The sequence below is a fragment of the Alternaria novae-zelandiae genome (assembly GCF_023758075.1).
Source record: "Alternaria novae-zelandiae strain BMP 2774 chromosome Unknown scaffold_42, whole genome shotgun sequence".
Taxonomy (NCBI): Eukaryota; Fungi; Ascomycota; class Dothideomycetes; order Pleosporales; family Pleosporaceae; genus Alternaria; species Alternaria novae-zelandiae.
The window spans coordinates 91,523-106,558 of record NW_026057002.1 but is presented as its reverse complement, the minus strand read 5'-3'; the positions used below and the strand labels follow the sequence as shown (position 1 = coordinate 106,558).

Genomic DNA, 15,036 nt, shown 5'->3' with positions numbered 1-15,036 from the left:
CCCAGGCACAGAATCACACGCCTACTCACAAAAATAAGCCCCATCACGGCCATGATACATCAGCCATCCGCCCATAGGCCCCCAGCAGTATATGGTACCGTCAGGCCGTTGAATGCCGTCCCCATATTGAGGCTCAACGGGAGGTGAACTCCAAACTGGAAACATGCCGTTGGAATGCGCGAACAGACGCTGGTCATGCTGTACCGTCGCGAGGCGTAGCCGCTCCCCTAAGCTGCTGAAGCTACCACTCACTGGACGCGGCCTCCGCATCCCACAATTACCATGAGACAGCTCACGATCCATGTGTTCCGGTCTACTATCAGCGTTCATGACAGCAGCGCGCTGCGTGTCATTTCGTCCAGTGCTTGTCATCACTGATTGTACAGCAGCGCGAGCCGTGTCAACGTCCACTTGGTTGAGACGACGTAGTCCTCTCAGGCGACGAATCATGGAGCGAGCTTGCGCGAGGCTATCGAACCGCTGCTCCGATAACCCATGGTCTTCAATGCGAGATTGGTTGTTGAGAGCCGCGTAGATCTCGTCGAGTTGTACATCCAGTGCGGCAAGCTCTGCACTGTAGTCGTCGGTGGGCGAGGGCACTCGAGCATCGTGTGGAGGCAAAGCTCCATGGCTCAAAATCGCTTCGGCTGAGTTCGCACGAGAATGTCCGGGCGAGCGCATAATACTTCGAGGAGTCGGCGAGGACGGCTGGGGACTATAGGGACCAGGGATCGTGGGGTCTCGTGAGACACGATCTGTCCGAACCGTCTCTGCAAATCGCACGTTACGTGACGGTGAGTTGATGCCATGCGCTTGTCCCGTGGTCAAAGCGTCGAAGTCGTGCGCCAGACGATCGATAGTCTCGCCTCCAGATCGACGCACAGGAATGCTGCGACTAGCTGTACCCCTATTTCTGATGGTGTTCAGGTTCTCCATGGTGCCCTGTAAAGCCTCGACGAAACTGGGAACTTGGCGACGCTGACTACTCAGTAGAGATGCAACATGTTCCCGGACTTGATCGCGCTCGCTCGGCAATAGCTCTTCGTCCAGCCAGTCAATTGGAATTGGGTGTACGGCATTGATGTTACGATCGCCGTTCAACGGGATGTAATCGGCGTTAGCTGCCCTGCTGACAGCCGCTGCAGTACGGTATTGCCCGTAAATGGTGTGAAGTGTGCGGGCCCTAGAAGCCATCTTATTGTTATCAGAGGGGCCAAGATTGTAGACTTGCAAGTAGTCTGAGAAGAGAATTTGCGCTTGGGACTGGTGTGGTGGGTGGGGTTTGGATGGGTTGATGGCGAGCTGATAATACCGTCGTAACTCGTTCGCAGCTTGTAGATATCGCTCAAAGCTGTAATTTACACCAGAGTTGGAGTAGAAGTAGACAAATCGTCGATAGCTGTGAAGGAGGCGCGCGTTATATAGCTATGCCCGAACGCGGTCGCATAGCCATCGGCAGATCGAGTAACTTCACAACTTGGACCTTTCACTTCTCCTCAGTGGCTGCAGGTAAAGGAAAAATCAGGGAACAAAGTACGGTTAGTGAAAAGATCAAACGTGTGTGAGCTGTCCAGTCTCTCGAGCCACCCGTTGCAGCCACCTCCACCGTGGTCGCGACCCATCGGTCCCGAGTTTTGTCGTCTTCGGCGATCTAACAGCAGAATCTGTCAGTCAACAATAGCCACTTCACAATCTCCTAAGGACATCGGCAGTATCTAACCCTTTCTACGATGTCTGAGGTCCCTAGCTGCAGAAATATTAGTGGTGTACCATGGAGAGTTTCATCAATTCGCTAGTTTGATTTGAAGTGCAGTTGAGAAAACCTGACACAAGACTGAGGTGTTTTTGTCTACATATTCTGGCTGCCCGAGTAGTGTATGCTGTATGGAGATGGCTATTCCCAATCCTCCCAGGACCAACTACTTTCAAAATATCGTGCACACGTGTACTCATCCCAATCCAGGTACCGAGATGGCGGCAACCCCGTTACGGACGACGTTGGCTCCCCGTAAGCCTCAGGTGCACCTGCCTGCAGAAACTGGTCATACAAGCTAGGACCCATTTGGCGGCGTCCACTGTGCGCCTCAGCAACCCTGTGCGGAACAATCTGATCAAGAGCGTCTTTTAGCTGTCGCAACAGCTCTTTGGCGTCGGCAAGCTCAAGTTCAGAGATACGATGAATGGTTTGATTGAGCTCTTCTTCCATTCGCGGTGGCTGCTGACGCTCAGTGTCTCGTGTTCCTCCACTACCTTTCGCTTGCGTAGGACCGTCCAGTCGTAATTGCTCTTGTTTGGCTGCATCTAGAACGCGCAATACTTCCTGATGCCTTGTCCGCGCGATTGCAAGTGTGGCAGCCCCGAATTTACGTATCTTCTCGTCATCCAAGCCCGAAAAGCGCTCTCGCGCGACGTGAAGTTTGTCAAGGCATGCCCGTGCGCGATCTATGCTTTTGATGACGCCCGCTCGGTTACTGGGTCGAGTGATGACCCTGTTCAAAGTCCTCATCGACTCAGAAAGACTATCGTCGATCTTTTGCAGTTCCTGCTTCAACGATACAACTTCGGAGGGATAGGCGAACCGGGCCGGTACCAAAGATTCAGGCTCCGATGGGGCAGTGGATGTACTCCGCTGTATCGGGGAAGTACCAGTTGTCCGCGAAGAATCGGTTGTCCGCGAAGAAATCGTTGTCGGCGATGAAACTGTTGATGCTTCATCCGCCGCCGCATCTGACGTCTCCCAAAGATCATCAGCAAGCTCAAGAGCATCCACTACGAGCGCCCGGGAGTCTGATAAGGCGCCCTTGCACTTGCGTTCGAGGACGCGAACCTTCTCGACTGCACTGCGAGCTTTCCGAATGGCGCCGTATAGATCGCGCCGCGCAGCTGAGCTGGTGACGGTCAAAGCAAGCGACTCGAGACTGGCAAGATGCTCTTCCTGAAGCGCCAGTTCGCGGCTTGCAGCACTGTGCTCCACGACTATAACGCGTGTCTTCTCGTCGAGCTTTGCGTCCTTAAGGAAGTCGGTGTGTCTGCTTGGCTTTCGCATCTTGCTGGAGCTAGATGATCGCGATCTACTACCACTCTCAGACTGAAAGACCGAGCTTGGCGTACTAACGGGGGGTGGAGGGTAGCCAGGGGGTACGGTACTCTTCCATTTATTTATATTCCGGCTACGCCCAAGGGCGCCTGACCTTGAGCCGCTCATGACATTGGTGTCAGCCTCCACGTGCATGGAGGAATGTTTGCCTCGGGACTCCTGATGCTCTCTTGCCGTGTGGTAAGTCCGGTTGCTGGTCGTATCCGTGGTCGTTAGGTCCGCAGTGGTCGAGCGATCATGGTCCATATCCTGTTGGACTATCTCCAATAGACCCAGGGTCTCTTCTGCAGCTTTGACAAATCCGACGTCTTTGTAGCTGTTGCTGAATAGCTGAGAAGTGATGTGCTTGTGGACTGCAGCGCGCTCACGAGAGTTCAGGTCACGCAGATACGTAACCGGGACTGGGTGGACGACGTTGAATTTGAGGCCGGTTTCTCTCACAGAGATGAACTCCGCGAATGGCGCATCTTCGACAGCAGCAATGCTTTTGTAGCGGCCTCCAAACGTATAGACTGTTCTGGGAGCCATTGCGGTATTGTCTTTGATGGGGTTAGGTGCTGGTGTCGTCCACTGGATATTCGCCGATAACTGACAGTACAGGTATCAGGAGAAGCGCGCGCTGTAGAAGTGTGCTCGGTAGAGGTGTGGTATAAGATCTTTTGAAAAGCTGCGGAGAGCGCGCGTTTATATACACATACGAAAGGGGTGTCCAGGCTCCAGCAGTCCTCTAGTTCTCGTCATTGTTCTTGGCGTATGGTCAATTCTTCCAGTGCGTCATTGAGAGAAGAGGACCCGCTACGATGAACGATGAGAAGCCGTGCGCACTGCTATAGCAATTCTCGTGTGCCTAGCAAGCGCGCACAGACCCGAAACTTGGTGCCCCTGTTACAATCGAGAATGAGATGAGACATATAGTTTGTCGAGTTTAACCATGATGACCTTCGAAAAGGCGGCCGAGCGGATGAGACCAGGCTCCATCCGGTTCCTCTGCGGTACCGATTCGATCACTCCAATAACCTCCTTTCTTAATACAGGTCTTGTCCATACTCAGGCGGGGCGTGAAGGCGCTTGAGGCTTTGACTGTATTTTCCATGTGCTCCCATTCATCATAGTCGTGGAAATCGCCGTTCATATAAAACTCTTCTAAGGACTCTGGGAGAAGGGTCCTTACGTCGAAGTCGACATCAATCTGTTCATAATCCTCCTTTCGGTAATAGCCTTGTTCTAGCGGCTCGTCATGTTCAGGGTCTCCCTCTTTTGCCATGTCGGGGCGAAGCATGCGCCATTGACAGTGGAGTACACGGAGCTTCTGGAACTCTCGGAGAGAAACAATCGCTGGGCCATCCTCAGGAGGTTCACTCTGTCAACTCATATCAGTTCGGAACATTGACGGGGGTTGGTGACTTACATCCGTGTCCTCCTCGCTGAGCATGAGCTCTTCCAACGAGCGGCCGGCGTGTGTAGCGACTGCTCGGATGACTTTCTTTGGTTCGTACCAGCTCGATTCGGACACCAGAGCATCACCACCGTCGTACGTTAGCTTCTTCAGATGCCGAATGTTCGCGAGTATGGTTGCCAAGCCATCCACATCGAAGACACAACGTCTGAAGAGTAGTTCTTCTACGTTGGAGCACGGAGCAGCACCTGTGGGGAATAAAGTGCGTAGGACGTCCTCGCTAGACGAACCACCCATTGCTTGCCCTACAAACGTCTTTACCGAAGGGATACTGAGATAAAAACACGCCCAATCAGGAGAGCTGCTTCCTTCGTCCCGGGGAGAACGCACGGCGACCGTCTTGAGATGTTGTAGGGGGAGCTTTGGTGCCATGACCGGGTTCTTGTATCCTAACGCGATCTGCCATAGAACAAGTTCCAGACAGTCTTCCATGCCGACTTCTGAATGACTGATGGTCGTGAGATAAGGTAGATAGTGCAGAAGGACCGCGATTATGGCGTCCTCAAAGCCTGCGTGAATTCGATCTTCGATGGATCCAATCGTGTCGTACGGGCGAGGTGAAAAGTTGATGGCATGGGAGTATCGTCTTTGCAGATCCAATTCATCCACGCCGAACCCCGGATACAGATCTTGCAGGCCTCTTGCTGCCTCAATGAACAAGGCCTTGTCTTCTTCGGATGGCACAACGTTATGCTTGGGGTGGGAAACATGCAAACTCTCGTTCGCATTCCAATTGTATTGCCGGCTTGGTGGAAGATTGAGTTCCCTGATGTACCACCCTAGTCGAGGGTTTGCTATCACGTCTCTCAAGGTCTCCCAAAGAAGCGTACGAGCATCGGTCGTGTCGATGACCTTCCATTTCGCAAGTAGTCGTGCATGCTGTCTCAACAAGGATTTGAGTAGTGTCGCATGGTCTTTGCAGGTAAGGGCGAAATTGAGAGTCGAGTCCGGGTCCAAGCTGTCAGCTATGTTTAGCTTGAGCTCCGGTGGCAGGGTAATGAGAGCCATGCTGGTGTTGAGATGGGATGGCTCTCAACGTGCACGGCGCATGCCACGCTTTATGTTGCGACGAGCAGAGCATCTGGGCGGATTGCTAGAGCTGTACAAGCCTAGCGCAAGGCTGCGACGGGATGCCTCGCTGCTTAGGAAGTGCTGTTGCCGGTGACATGCGTAGCCGGCCCGCCGTCCAGCGCGCATCGCTACACTGGGGGCCTGATGCCTGCCTGGAGTTCATGCGCATATCAGTCGATGCACGAGGCTGCAGGTTCATTTACATACAGAATCTTTTATTGGGCGGTGGCAAATGAAGGGTGAACAAAGAAGATGGAAATGCGGCGGGGCGGAGCAGCCCACCTGGGCAGGCGCGAGACTGGCGCGTCTTTCGGCGCGTTACGCGAACTTCATCTCTGCCTACCACTGCGCATCACCAGCGAAAGGACCATCAAGACATGCATTCAATTATCCTCCGATGCCAATCTTTTTATCTGGCTTCTCCCCTCGACCGCGGAAATCAACCGCCACTCACCCACAATCAAAAGCGCACGCAATATACGTATACTAAGAAGACTACGGTTGGTATGCCTACTTACTGTACAGACTTCAGGTCTAGACAGTTCAATATGCTACTATTCAACATCTACAAACCTAGCGTACGTCACACTTATACTACTCATCCATCTTCCGACATTTCCGCGCCTTCTCGTCGTCAACAGCGAATTTGGCAGCTAGACCAGCTGCTCCACCTACGTCAGGCTTTGCCTCACTGCCGCACTCAGACCAGCAGGTCCACCTTGTCTGATCCACCTCTTCGTCGCCATAACCATCCTCGTCCTCTATATCGTCCGAAACAGAGAGTTGCAGGTCCAACACCACATCATCTTCACCAATGAGCACTATGAGTGCATCGGCCACGCTGATCATCTCGAGCATCTCCTCTCGCGCCGTTTCCGCCCCTTGCAAGAACCGGTTGGCAAACGCTGAGATTGCTTTTATACCGGGGTGAAGGGATAGTATACCCTGATAGCGACTAAGGGGTCTGAGAGACGAGTCGTCGACCAAGGCGTCAAATTCAGCCTGGATACAGGTTGCGTATACTTTCAGGTTCAGAAGATCTGCTATAGAAGAAGACATTCTGGATGTGTCAATCCACTCCAGGCCAAGTGGAGCAGCATGCCTACCGGGTTGGTAACTTTGGCGCTGCGCCGGGTTGCGACAAAAGCAGGCGTTGCTGCGGGTGGGCCAGGTAATGGTGTCTGGTGTGAAAGTGACGTGCTTCTTCACTCGAGCCTTAGCGACTTTCGCTCTCGCTACATCCAACGACGAGGGCTTTCGCTTCACTGCAGACTTGAAGCTGACATGCGTCAGTACAGCCGGGTATTTCGTTCGCATCTGGGCATTACGTATCGCTTTCGAAGAGCTGTTGGTCGTCCACATACACCCTACGTCGCCTGGATGTTGTTTCTCCCAAGCTTCCTCGTACTTTTGCGAGTACTCCAGAAGCTCCACAAGCTCGACTAACTGATAGCGCGCCAGGTGCCAACACTGTCTGACTAGAGCGAACTCATTGCGAACGCGCGCTTGCTGCCAAGGGCCGCCACATCTCTGGAATACCTTGCCGAGCGCATCGAGGAACTGGAGACACATTTCCACTTCGCAGACTGGGCAATATCCGCCGGTGATGATATCTGAAGGATGAAGTCCATGTCCGCACATGTTTGCAGGATTTCTGTTACGCGTCCGTGCGTTACCGCGCTTGAGCTTTTTGTTGTCTTCGTCAGTGCGTCGATATGCACGAAACTCGCAATACTCTGTGGCATTTCGAACAATACCAGGCAGCGAGCCTACTCCGTGCTCTTCCTGCCACTTAGTGAAGTGCTGCACATCTTCAGGCGAGAAGAGAATGGCTGCGGGAACGTACTCGGCTATGGAAGAGGGCATGATGTGGAAGGTTGCGCTGGCGTGAATGAGTGAGTATTGGAGGATTGCAAAACATTGCCAGAAAGCCCGTGCTTGTTCTTGAGTTTGTTTCCGTCGACTGTTCTGGGAGTGAATGCGCAATAGCGAACGGCAAGTGGAAGATCTACTGAGAACAGGGTGTTTGCACAGTGTGCAGTCACGAGTGTTTGGGTCATTGCGATGAATCATTCCAGAAGAGTCAAGGCCACTAACAATGCATTGTAGGATGAATCTACCAGCTTCAGTCGAGAGCGTTACGTCTACGTCATACCCACTCGGTGGTTGCTCAGATGGATGCGCGTCACATGGGGACCGTCCACATATCCTCTCGTTACAGCTGGCTCAGCAAGACCTCCTAGGGCCCAGGTGTTCCTTGTATACAACTGTGGCGTTCAAGCCCTCGCGTCTGAGGCCCCAAAACCCTCGCCATCTTCCTACTTACGCCCATTACTTTCCATCCTCCTCGCGCCTCCTGCGCATTCGTATGTATTCCAGATCTCATCACGACATTCCTCCGACATAATCTTTATATGCGACGTCCAGCCTTTATTCTCCATTACGCGAACTTCTCCCGCATCATCTCCTGGAAGATTCTCAATATCCCTCGTTGTATACGGTATAACATGCGTGATCTGATCTTTCCCATCAATCTTCACGAGTAAGTAATCCGCAGTGCTCAGACTTTTCATAAACGTGTCATTCGGCACCTCATCTTTTCCATCGTGTATACGCGATATCTTATCCCCGATCTCGGGCCACCGAGCATGCAGTTCGGCGATACCCTCATGGTTGGACAAAGCGATGGCGTCGACGAGCTCGATATTCCACGGGCAATCAAACTCCCTGATGATCTTGAGCTGCCGAACGTTGTAGCGGGCGTTGGTCATGTTTGAAGTATTGACCAGGGTGCTCGACGAGACTGCAGCGTGTTTTCCCGGTACGTATGCCTTCGCGCTACGCGAATAAGTTTTACGGGGCCGAGCGTTTTGGAAGTTCGTGTCGGACGCGAATTGGACACACCTTGTCTTCGGAGCTTTTGCTTTCGATGAAGGAGTGTGATGATTTGTACTCGCTGCAGGTAACATTGTTGGAGTGCCGGTGCGGCAGTCTGGATCTGCGATATCGCCAGTCCTGACGCTGGCGGGATACCTCGACATAGCACGCGCAACAGCCACTGCATTGCCTGCTGAGCATGTCTTTCGAACCGCTTCAACTTCTTCCGGGTGCTCTTGTTCCCAACGCTCTTCGTTCTCTGCGTCGTCTTCATAACGCATCACGAGCTGTGCAAGCTCAAGTCTTCTTTTGTGCCAGATATGGCAGTAAGCGTCTCGGTCCTCAGTACTTTGACCTGTCAGTGGCCTCCAAGGGCCCCCTTTACCATCCCAATCTTTATTGATGCGCCGGAGTAGATTCATATAAGCTACGACTCGGCACACTGGGCAGTATTCGTCATCGTAGTCTGTGTTGGGGTGAAGCGCATGACCGCATTTAGCTCCAATACGACGCCCAGTGTCGTCGAAATTACTAGCTTTTCTGGGAGAGTTGTTAAGAGAGAGTGGTGGATGGCCTTCCGCGGTAGAAAGTCGCTCTTCGATGTGACTATGGCTGGTATAATCGTCCTGAGTAAGGGAGGCGTACTGCGTTACTTGAAGTTTGTCTTGAAGTAAGCTTGCCAACATGGCATTTACTGCTGGCGTTCCAGCCGTCATTGCTAGTCACTGTTGTAACGGGGTATGTGTTGACGAACAATGTATGTGGTTCTGGAATGGTTGTACTTGAAAGTTATTTGGGAACAAAGAATCGTTTTTCAGTTGGCAGCGCTGTCAGCTGCGGGTGAGCGCTGTCGTTCACTGTGACTTTTGCCATCTGTATGTCGCCAACGCAACTGAGTCGGCAGAACGAGCCCTACGTTGAAACGATTGCGGCGCTGGGACTCCATTACACTGTTGCCGGATCCGGTGATCAGACGACTGACCTCGCACCCAAAGCTCTAGTCTTTTCACTGTAACATCGTATATTCCTCGAAGGTTCAATTATAATTGCATATTCGCATCTAAACCACACATCTCAACAAAACAATCATCCCTCCACTTCATCAACCTAGCCATCTTCGGCAAGCCAACATTATTCTTAGGCACAGTCCGCTGCAACTCAAGTATCCACTCATGAGCTTCTTGATCTTCCTTCGCATCATTAACAAACTGAAAAGTCACAGACTTGTCCCTCTTATCCTGGTAGAGAATCAACACCTTCGCCCTTGTCCAGTCTCCTCCGGTAAGGCTAGAAAAAGCGACGCCGCCTTCAGTCAGGTCCTTGTAGATTTTGAAAACCTCAAAACCAAGTGGATGGTCTCGTAGATGTGTTTCGGAGCCGGGAAGCAGCGGCAGACCTGCTCGCATTTGCGCGTGGAAGGAATTGTGTAGGACGTCGATTTCGTCTGCGTTGCGGACGTGGAAGATGGCGTGGACTTTGAAGTTGAGAAGCTGTTCTAACTCGTTGCTCATTAGGCTAGTGTCCAGCCAGGCTCCGATATCTGGTGGGCAACTGTACTTTCCGGCCAAGTATGTGGGGCTTGTGCGCTTCCACTGATGTGTTGCCCGGCCAGGCTCAAAGTTGGTGTCCGGGCTGAAACTTACGGATTTCTTTCGGCGATGCGGCTTGGACGTGGACTGAGTTCGCACGAACATGGTATCGAGGTCGGGCATTTGCACGGCTGGCGCTAGAGAGAGTGAGAGATTATTTCACATGATTCCCGAAAAGTGGCGGCAATATATAACTTCTCGTGACTTCAATGCATGTGACATTGTGTATGTGAATGTACAACAAAGGTCAAAGCAATCTAACAGTGTTCTCGAACGCAGGATGATGATGGGAAGCTCAAGATAGCAATACTCGACGAAGCACATGTCGACTCAATACGCATCCAAGGGTTGTACCACTCCTCGTTCCGCATCTCTCAAAATCTAGGTAAGTGTCGCAAGTGCTAACCATAAGCCAAATCCATAACTCCGGCGCCTTGTATGCTCTTTCCTCCTCACCAGGCGTATCCTACAAAGCATCTCCTGCATCACTGCATCACTAGATTCCCTCCCAGGATGTTGAGATGTTGCTCTACACGGCAGCATAGCCTCCTCTGCTTCCGCCTCCCTGTACAGTCCCCATGACCTTCCTCGCGAAATCTTTCGCAATGTACGGGATGTCGCGGATTGTGTCTCCATGGGGCAGAAGGTCCCATCCGCGCGCTCCGTACCTGTTATAGTTGAGCCATGAGCCGAAGATGAGGTAGGCAGCGATCGCAAGGAAGAGACTGGACACTTGTTAGAACACTGTGAGAATATAGAGATGAGGTCATGCAACTCACATGATGAAGAACCAGCCAAAGAAGCCCCAGTGGGAGCCACCGTCCGGCGACGGCGCATCCGCACAGGCGTACTTGGTCCGCCATTGCAGTCGCAGTGTCTGAACTTTGTTGTCTTTCCCTTCAGTCTCCATGTCGTAGCCACAGAAGCGCAGACTGTTGTCGTTGTCCTCACACTTGTCCTTGCCGTTCTCTTCTCTCCTCCTCAGCTTTTCTTCTTTCTTGTCATCGCCCTCCTTCTTGTCATCCCCTTTGTCGCCTCCCTCATCTTCCTTATCGTCATCCTGGTGCGGGCTCTTGTCCATCTCGTCACCCTCCAGTCCTGTCCTCTCCTTGTCGCAGACGAATTCGATGATCGCACGCTGGTTTATGCCATCCTTTTTGTCGTTGAACGGGAATCTGCCTCCGTTCAGCGTTGCCCTGACACCCTCTAATCCTGCATCATTGTTGCTCTTGGAGTTGCCGAGGTTCTCAAACTTGGCATCGATGTTTCTCCCGTTCTGCATCTGATATGTTCCGGCAATTTCGATGGGAGTAATGGTGGAGTTGTCATCACTGCTCAAATCGATATTCTCTCTGATTCCACACACCCTAGTCCCGTGATGGCACTCGGTTGCCAGACTACCGCCCTTGTGCCATTTGAGGTTGCTGCAGATGTCGATGGTAAAGTTGTACTTCCACTCGAGCTCTTTGGCGATATCAGACTCCTTGTAATGAACGACGTGCGGGCCGCCAAGCTCTTTGAAGTTGAAGTGCTGGCCATCTGCGAGGATGTCTTTGCAGTCAAAGGCATAGGCTGTGTAGGGGAGGAGGGATGTGAGGGCGAGGATTGAGAGCAGTGGCGCTCGGGACCGCGATGGTGCCATGGTGGCGCTGGTAGGTGATGCGAGTGTCGTGGTGGATGGAGGGACGACGGCGGAGCTTCGGGGACGGATACGCCGTTTCGGAGATGATGAGGATCAGGGAGGCAGCCGTTGGCTGTTCTGCGACTATCGCGACGTCGAGCGGGAAGGCACGAGGCGTTCGGTGGATGGATAACACGTGAAAGAGATCACTTGATCAGGGCAGCAATGTCGCGATGTCGCGTGAACCGACTCGGAGAGGAAAGATGGCGCGAATGACGCTGCACGACTCAAACGGCCGCTGCTTAGTCAGATCGGCGCATCAATCTCCGCCCACCAGATCGTCCATGACCAACCATCACCTCCCAGCCTCCCAGCACCTTTCTTAACGACATCACCATCAGAGCTCGTGCGCCAAGGCAATCATGCAAAATCTGGGCTGCCGGTCATCTATACTCCTTCAGCTCGGGGATGAGACGCCGGACTTATCACCGCCTCACGTTCGGCAATGGAGGTACCTTCTGCAGCGTGGTATTGGCTCTTCATGCAATCCACATCGCTTAGCTCCTGACTGTCATTTTCGATAGCCAGGTCGTATGTACAGCACGGGTGGCTGTCAGTATCGTATCTTTGAACTCCACGGAACCGCCATTTGGATACGGGCTGCAATACCTGGGCAGATCTAAAAATAGAACGTCACGAGAAATAGCTTGGAAGTATCTTGTACCATTTTCGAGCTAACAGCTATCTAGTGTCTAGTCTACAGATCTATCTCCACACACCGTAACTCCAGAGGATGCAAGAATAGATATCGTGAGGATTCAGAACGACGTTTACGAGAGTGGCCGAAGTACCTGCCCTGGGAATCTCTCGTATCGAGCCGCGCCCATACAATCGATAGCCAACGCGCTAGTACAAACGCCAACGGCCCGAAAGCAAAGGATGTGTGAAGGCGATCGGATCGGGAAGTGACAGTTACAGTGCGGGAGAAACCAAACGCCACCCATGCGAGCTGGTCCGAACGACAAGAGCTTTGACCCAGCCGTATGAACCTAATCCAAAGCGACTGTGAGATGCGGAAAATGAGTGAAAGAAGATGTAAATTGGCAAATAGCAGATGGAAACACAATGTCGAGCGAGGAATGAGTGTAGAATGCGCCATAGAAAGACTGACATAGAGAATCTAAAGAAGAAGAGGGTATTCCCGACGCCGAAAGTGCGATGATTTCATGCCATGCAATACCGGAGCGAGACTAGAAATCTTGAGACGTTGGAAGAAGATTGGCACACAATGAACCATTGATGTGCAAAAGGGGATTCGTGTCCGTCAGACCGCTGAAGCCAAGTTATGCCGTGCATGCGATACGGTAGTGTGGCAATGGCGAATTCATCTATTTGCCTTGGCCCGAACCTCTAGGGTTGGCAGGCATCGGATACGGGAATGGAGCATACGGGAGCTGCCCAGATCCGGAGTTACTGCCGGCAGTTGAGGTACCTGATGGGGAGGATCCAGAAGAAGACATGGTGGTAGTGGCTGTAGTAGTTCTGGTTTCAAGTGGCTCTGACTGAGATCGTCGTGGACGTTCGTGAAAGCTAGAAGTGGCTTGAGAACTTGGGGGCTGTGGGCTCGAGGTATATCCTGAGTGATAGCGTAAAGCTAAGGGACGACTTTGTCGAGCACTGGTGTCCGGAGTTGGCGTGCGTGAGGTAGGTGATCCTGTGACGATGATCGTAGGCGTAGAGAAGGATTGTTCAGTCGTGGATTGAGGAGTTTCCGTCGAGTCTTGGTTTGACGTAGAAGAGATGGTTGTTTGGGTTGCTTCTGTGGTAGTACAGGTACTGATAGACTTTGGGGAATTTGATGGACTGTGTGTGTCGGATGGGCGATTGCTCATATATTGAAAGAGAAGACAGTTGTGCTTATGCTCAACTCTGACAATTGATAAGGTGTGCTTGTGACGTCGTTGCTGACCGAGTGCCGTCACGAATCTGGTGAGAGAGGCGAAAGAGTGTTGGTGGTACTGTTGATTGGAGTGTTGTTGTCGGTGATGAGACTTCAAGTTGAAGGTTTCCAGATCTTATATCTCCAATCCCTCTTCTCTGGCCCCGGGTTGTGAGTTTATGAAGGACCGGCTCTACGATCACCGAAGGTCGAAAATAGCAAGACTGGTGTCTAAACAGAGGAATTATCGAAGGTTTCGAGCCGATCCCGTGGCGCATAACCAGAATGTGGCTTGTTCCTACACGCTTCGGAGTCAAGCGTGTAGTTGCTCTAGATAGGCTATCCAAGCGTCCGTAGTGTCGGTACTGCAAGCTCGGTATTGTGTCATAAGGTTGTATCCGACCAGTTGGAGAACGTAGTGACACTGCGGCGGGACCGGTGAGCGGGTATCGAGCGTGCACGGAGAGACCCTTTTTAGACGTGTGGCGCCCGGATTATGTCCTTCTTAGGGAGTTGTGTAGACACCGGTAGCGACTGTGCAGCGGGAATACTGTGAGGCTGCTGTCGTCAGATGCTTATTTGAGCCGCAAGCACAACAACTGGCACGTGTATGTAGAGGAAGGTTATGTGTGGTGAGATTGATCCACTTATTGGCGTGCGTAAGAAGAAGTCTTTAACACAATGTGTGATGGACCTGTATTGCAGTATAGCTTGTTAGCGTATCATTCTTCTCTTCGCCGAAGATATACACGATCAAGTTTCCTTCTGGTGTCTTCTCGTATCGGGTGGCTCTCCAAGGAACCACCATGTCTTCACTCTGGTAAGCATTGCAAATAGTCAGGTACGGTAAAGAGCCGGCCGAAGGTTTAACGCGGGTCGTATTCGTGACTTGAGGCGCTCACGCGACTTTGCCGTTGCGCATTTGGCGGGACCCCGGTTAGCGACTACTACGCTCGGTATGGCCGATGGACTGTTTCGATTTGTGATGATCATTTTGGCGCATTTCAAAACTCGATTGGAAAAGTAGGTGGTTAGTCCAATAGAATCGATACCTGCAATGTTCGTGTCGAATGCGCCGACGAGTCAGAGGCACTAACGGTCGCTAATATTAGCTGGTAACACGAGGTGTAGTCACTACGGAAGGATGTTACTCAGCTCCCGCCAAGCTGGCACTCTAGGCCGCGCGCCCGCATCCTGTTATGCAGAAATCTGTGACCCGATCTGTATGCATGAAGTCATCGCCGTCGCATGAAAGGATAGCTACGAGCTGGTGATGTCCAATGAAGCGTGTGGGCGTGGTGTTCGGAGAGTTTGTCAGCGATAGGGTTGCGCTCGCTTGATGAGTTAGTGGATGACCTTTGGCAGGGATGCCAATTTGTGGACTGT

General features: G+C 52.2%; 4 protein-coding genes across 4 annotated transcripts; all 4 read right to left on the bottom strand.

Annotated features, from left to right (window-relative positions):
* Positions 1-1,894: 1,894 nt before the first annotated feature.
* J4E88_010866 (uncharacterized protein) lies at positions 1,895-5,561 on the bottom strand (the record flags this gene model as incomplete). The annotated part of the gene is made up of 4 exons (XM_049404456.1): positions 1,895-3,594; positions 4,037-4,457; positions 4,506-5,332; positions 5,384-5,561. 4 exons carry the CDS (start codon positions 5,559-5,561, stop codon positions 1,895-1,897), a joined length of 3,126 nt encoding a protein of 1,041 aa, XP_049249817.1.
* Positions 5,562-6,218: 657 nt separating this feature from the next.
* J4E88_010865 (uncharacterized protein) lies at positions 6,219-7,490 on the bottom strand (the record flags this gene model as incomplete). The annotated part of the gene is made up of 1 exon (XM_049404455.1): positions 6,219-7,490. The coding sequence occupies one exon, from the start codon at positions 7,488-7,490 to the stop codon at positions 6,219-6,221; it is 1,272 nt and encodes a 423-aa protein (XP_049249816.1).
* Positions 7,491-9,541: 2,051 nt separating this feature from the next.
* J4E88_010864 (uncharacterized protein) lies at positions 9,542-10,213 on the bottom strand (the record flags this gene model as incomplete). The annotated part of the gene is made up of 1 exon (XM_049404454.1): positions 9,542-10,213. One exon carries the CDS (start codon positions 10,211-10,213, stop codon positions 9,542-9,544), a length of 672 nt encoding a protein of 223 aa, XP_049249815.1.
* Positions 10,214-10,619: 406 nt separating this feature from the next.
* J4E88_010863 (uncharacterized protein) lies at positions 10,620-11,732 on the bottom strand (the record flags this gene model as incomplete). Its single annotated transcript, XM_049404453.1, has 2 exons — positions 10,620-10,815; positions 10,870-11,732. 2 exons carry the CDS (start codon positions 11,730-11,732, stop codon positions 10,620-10,622), a joined length of 1,059 nt encoding a protein of 352 aa, XP_049249814.1.
* Between the last annotated feature and the right edge of the window lie 3,304 nt (positions 11,733-15,036).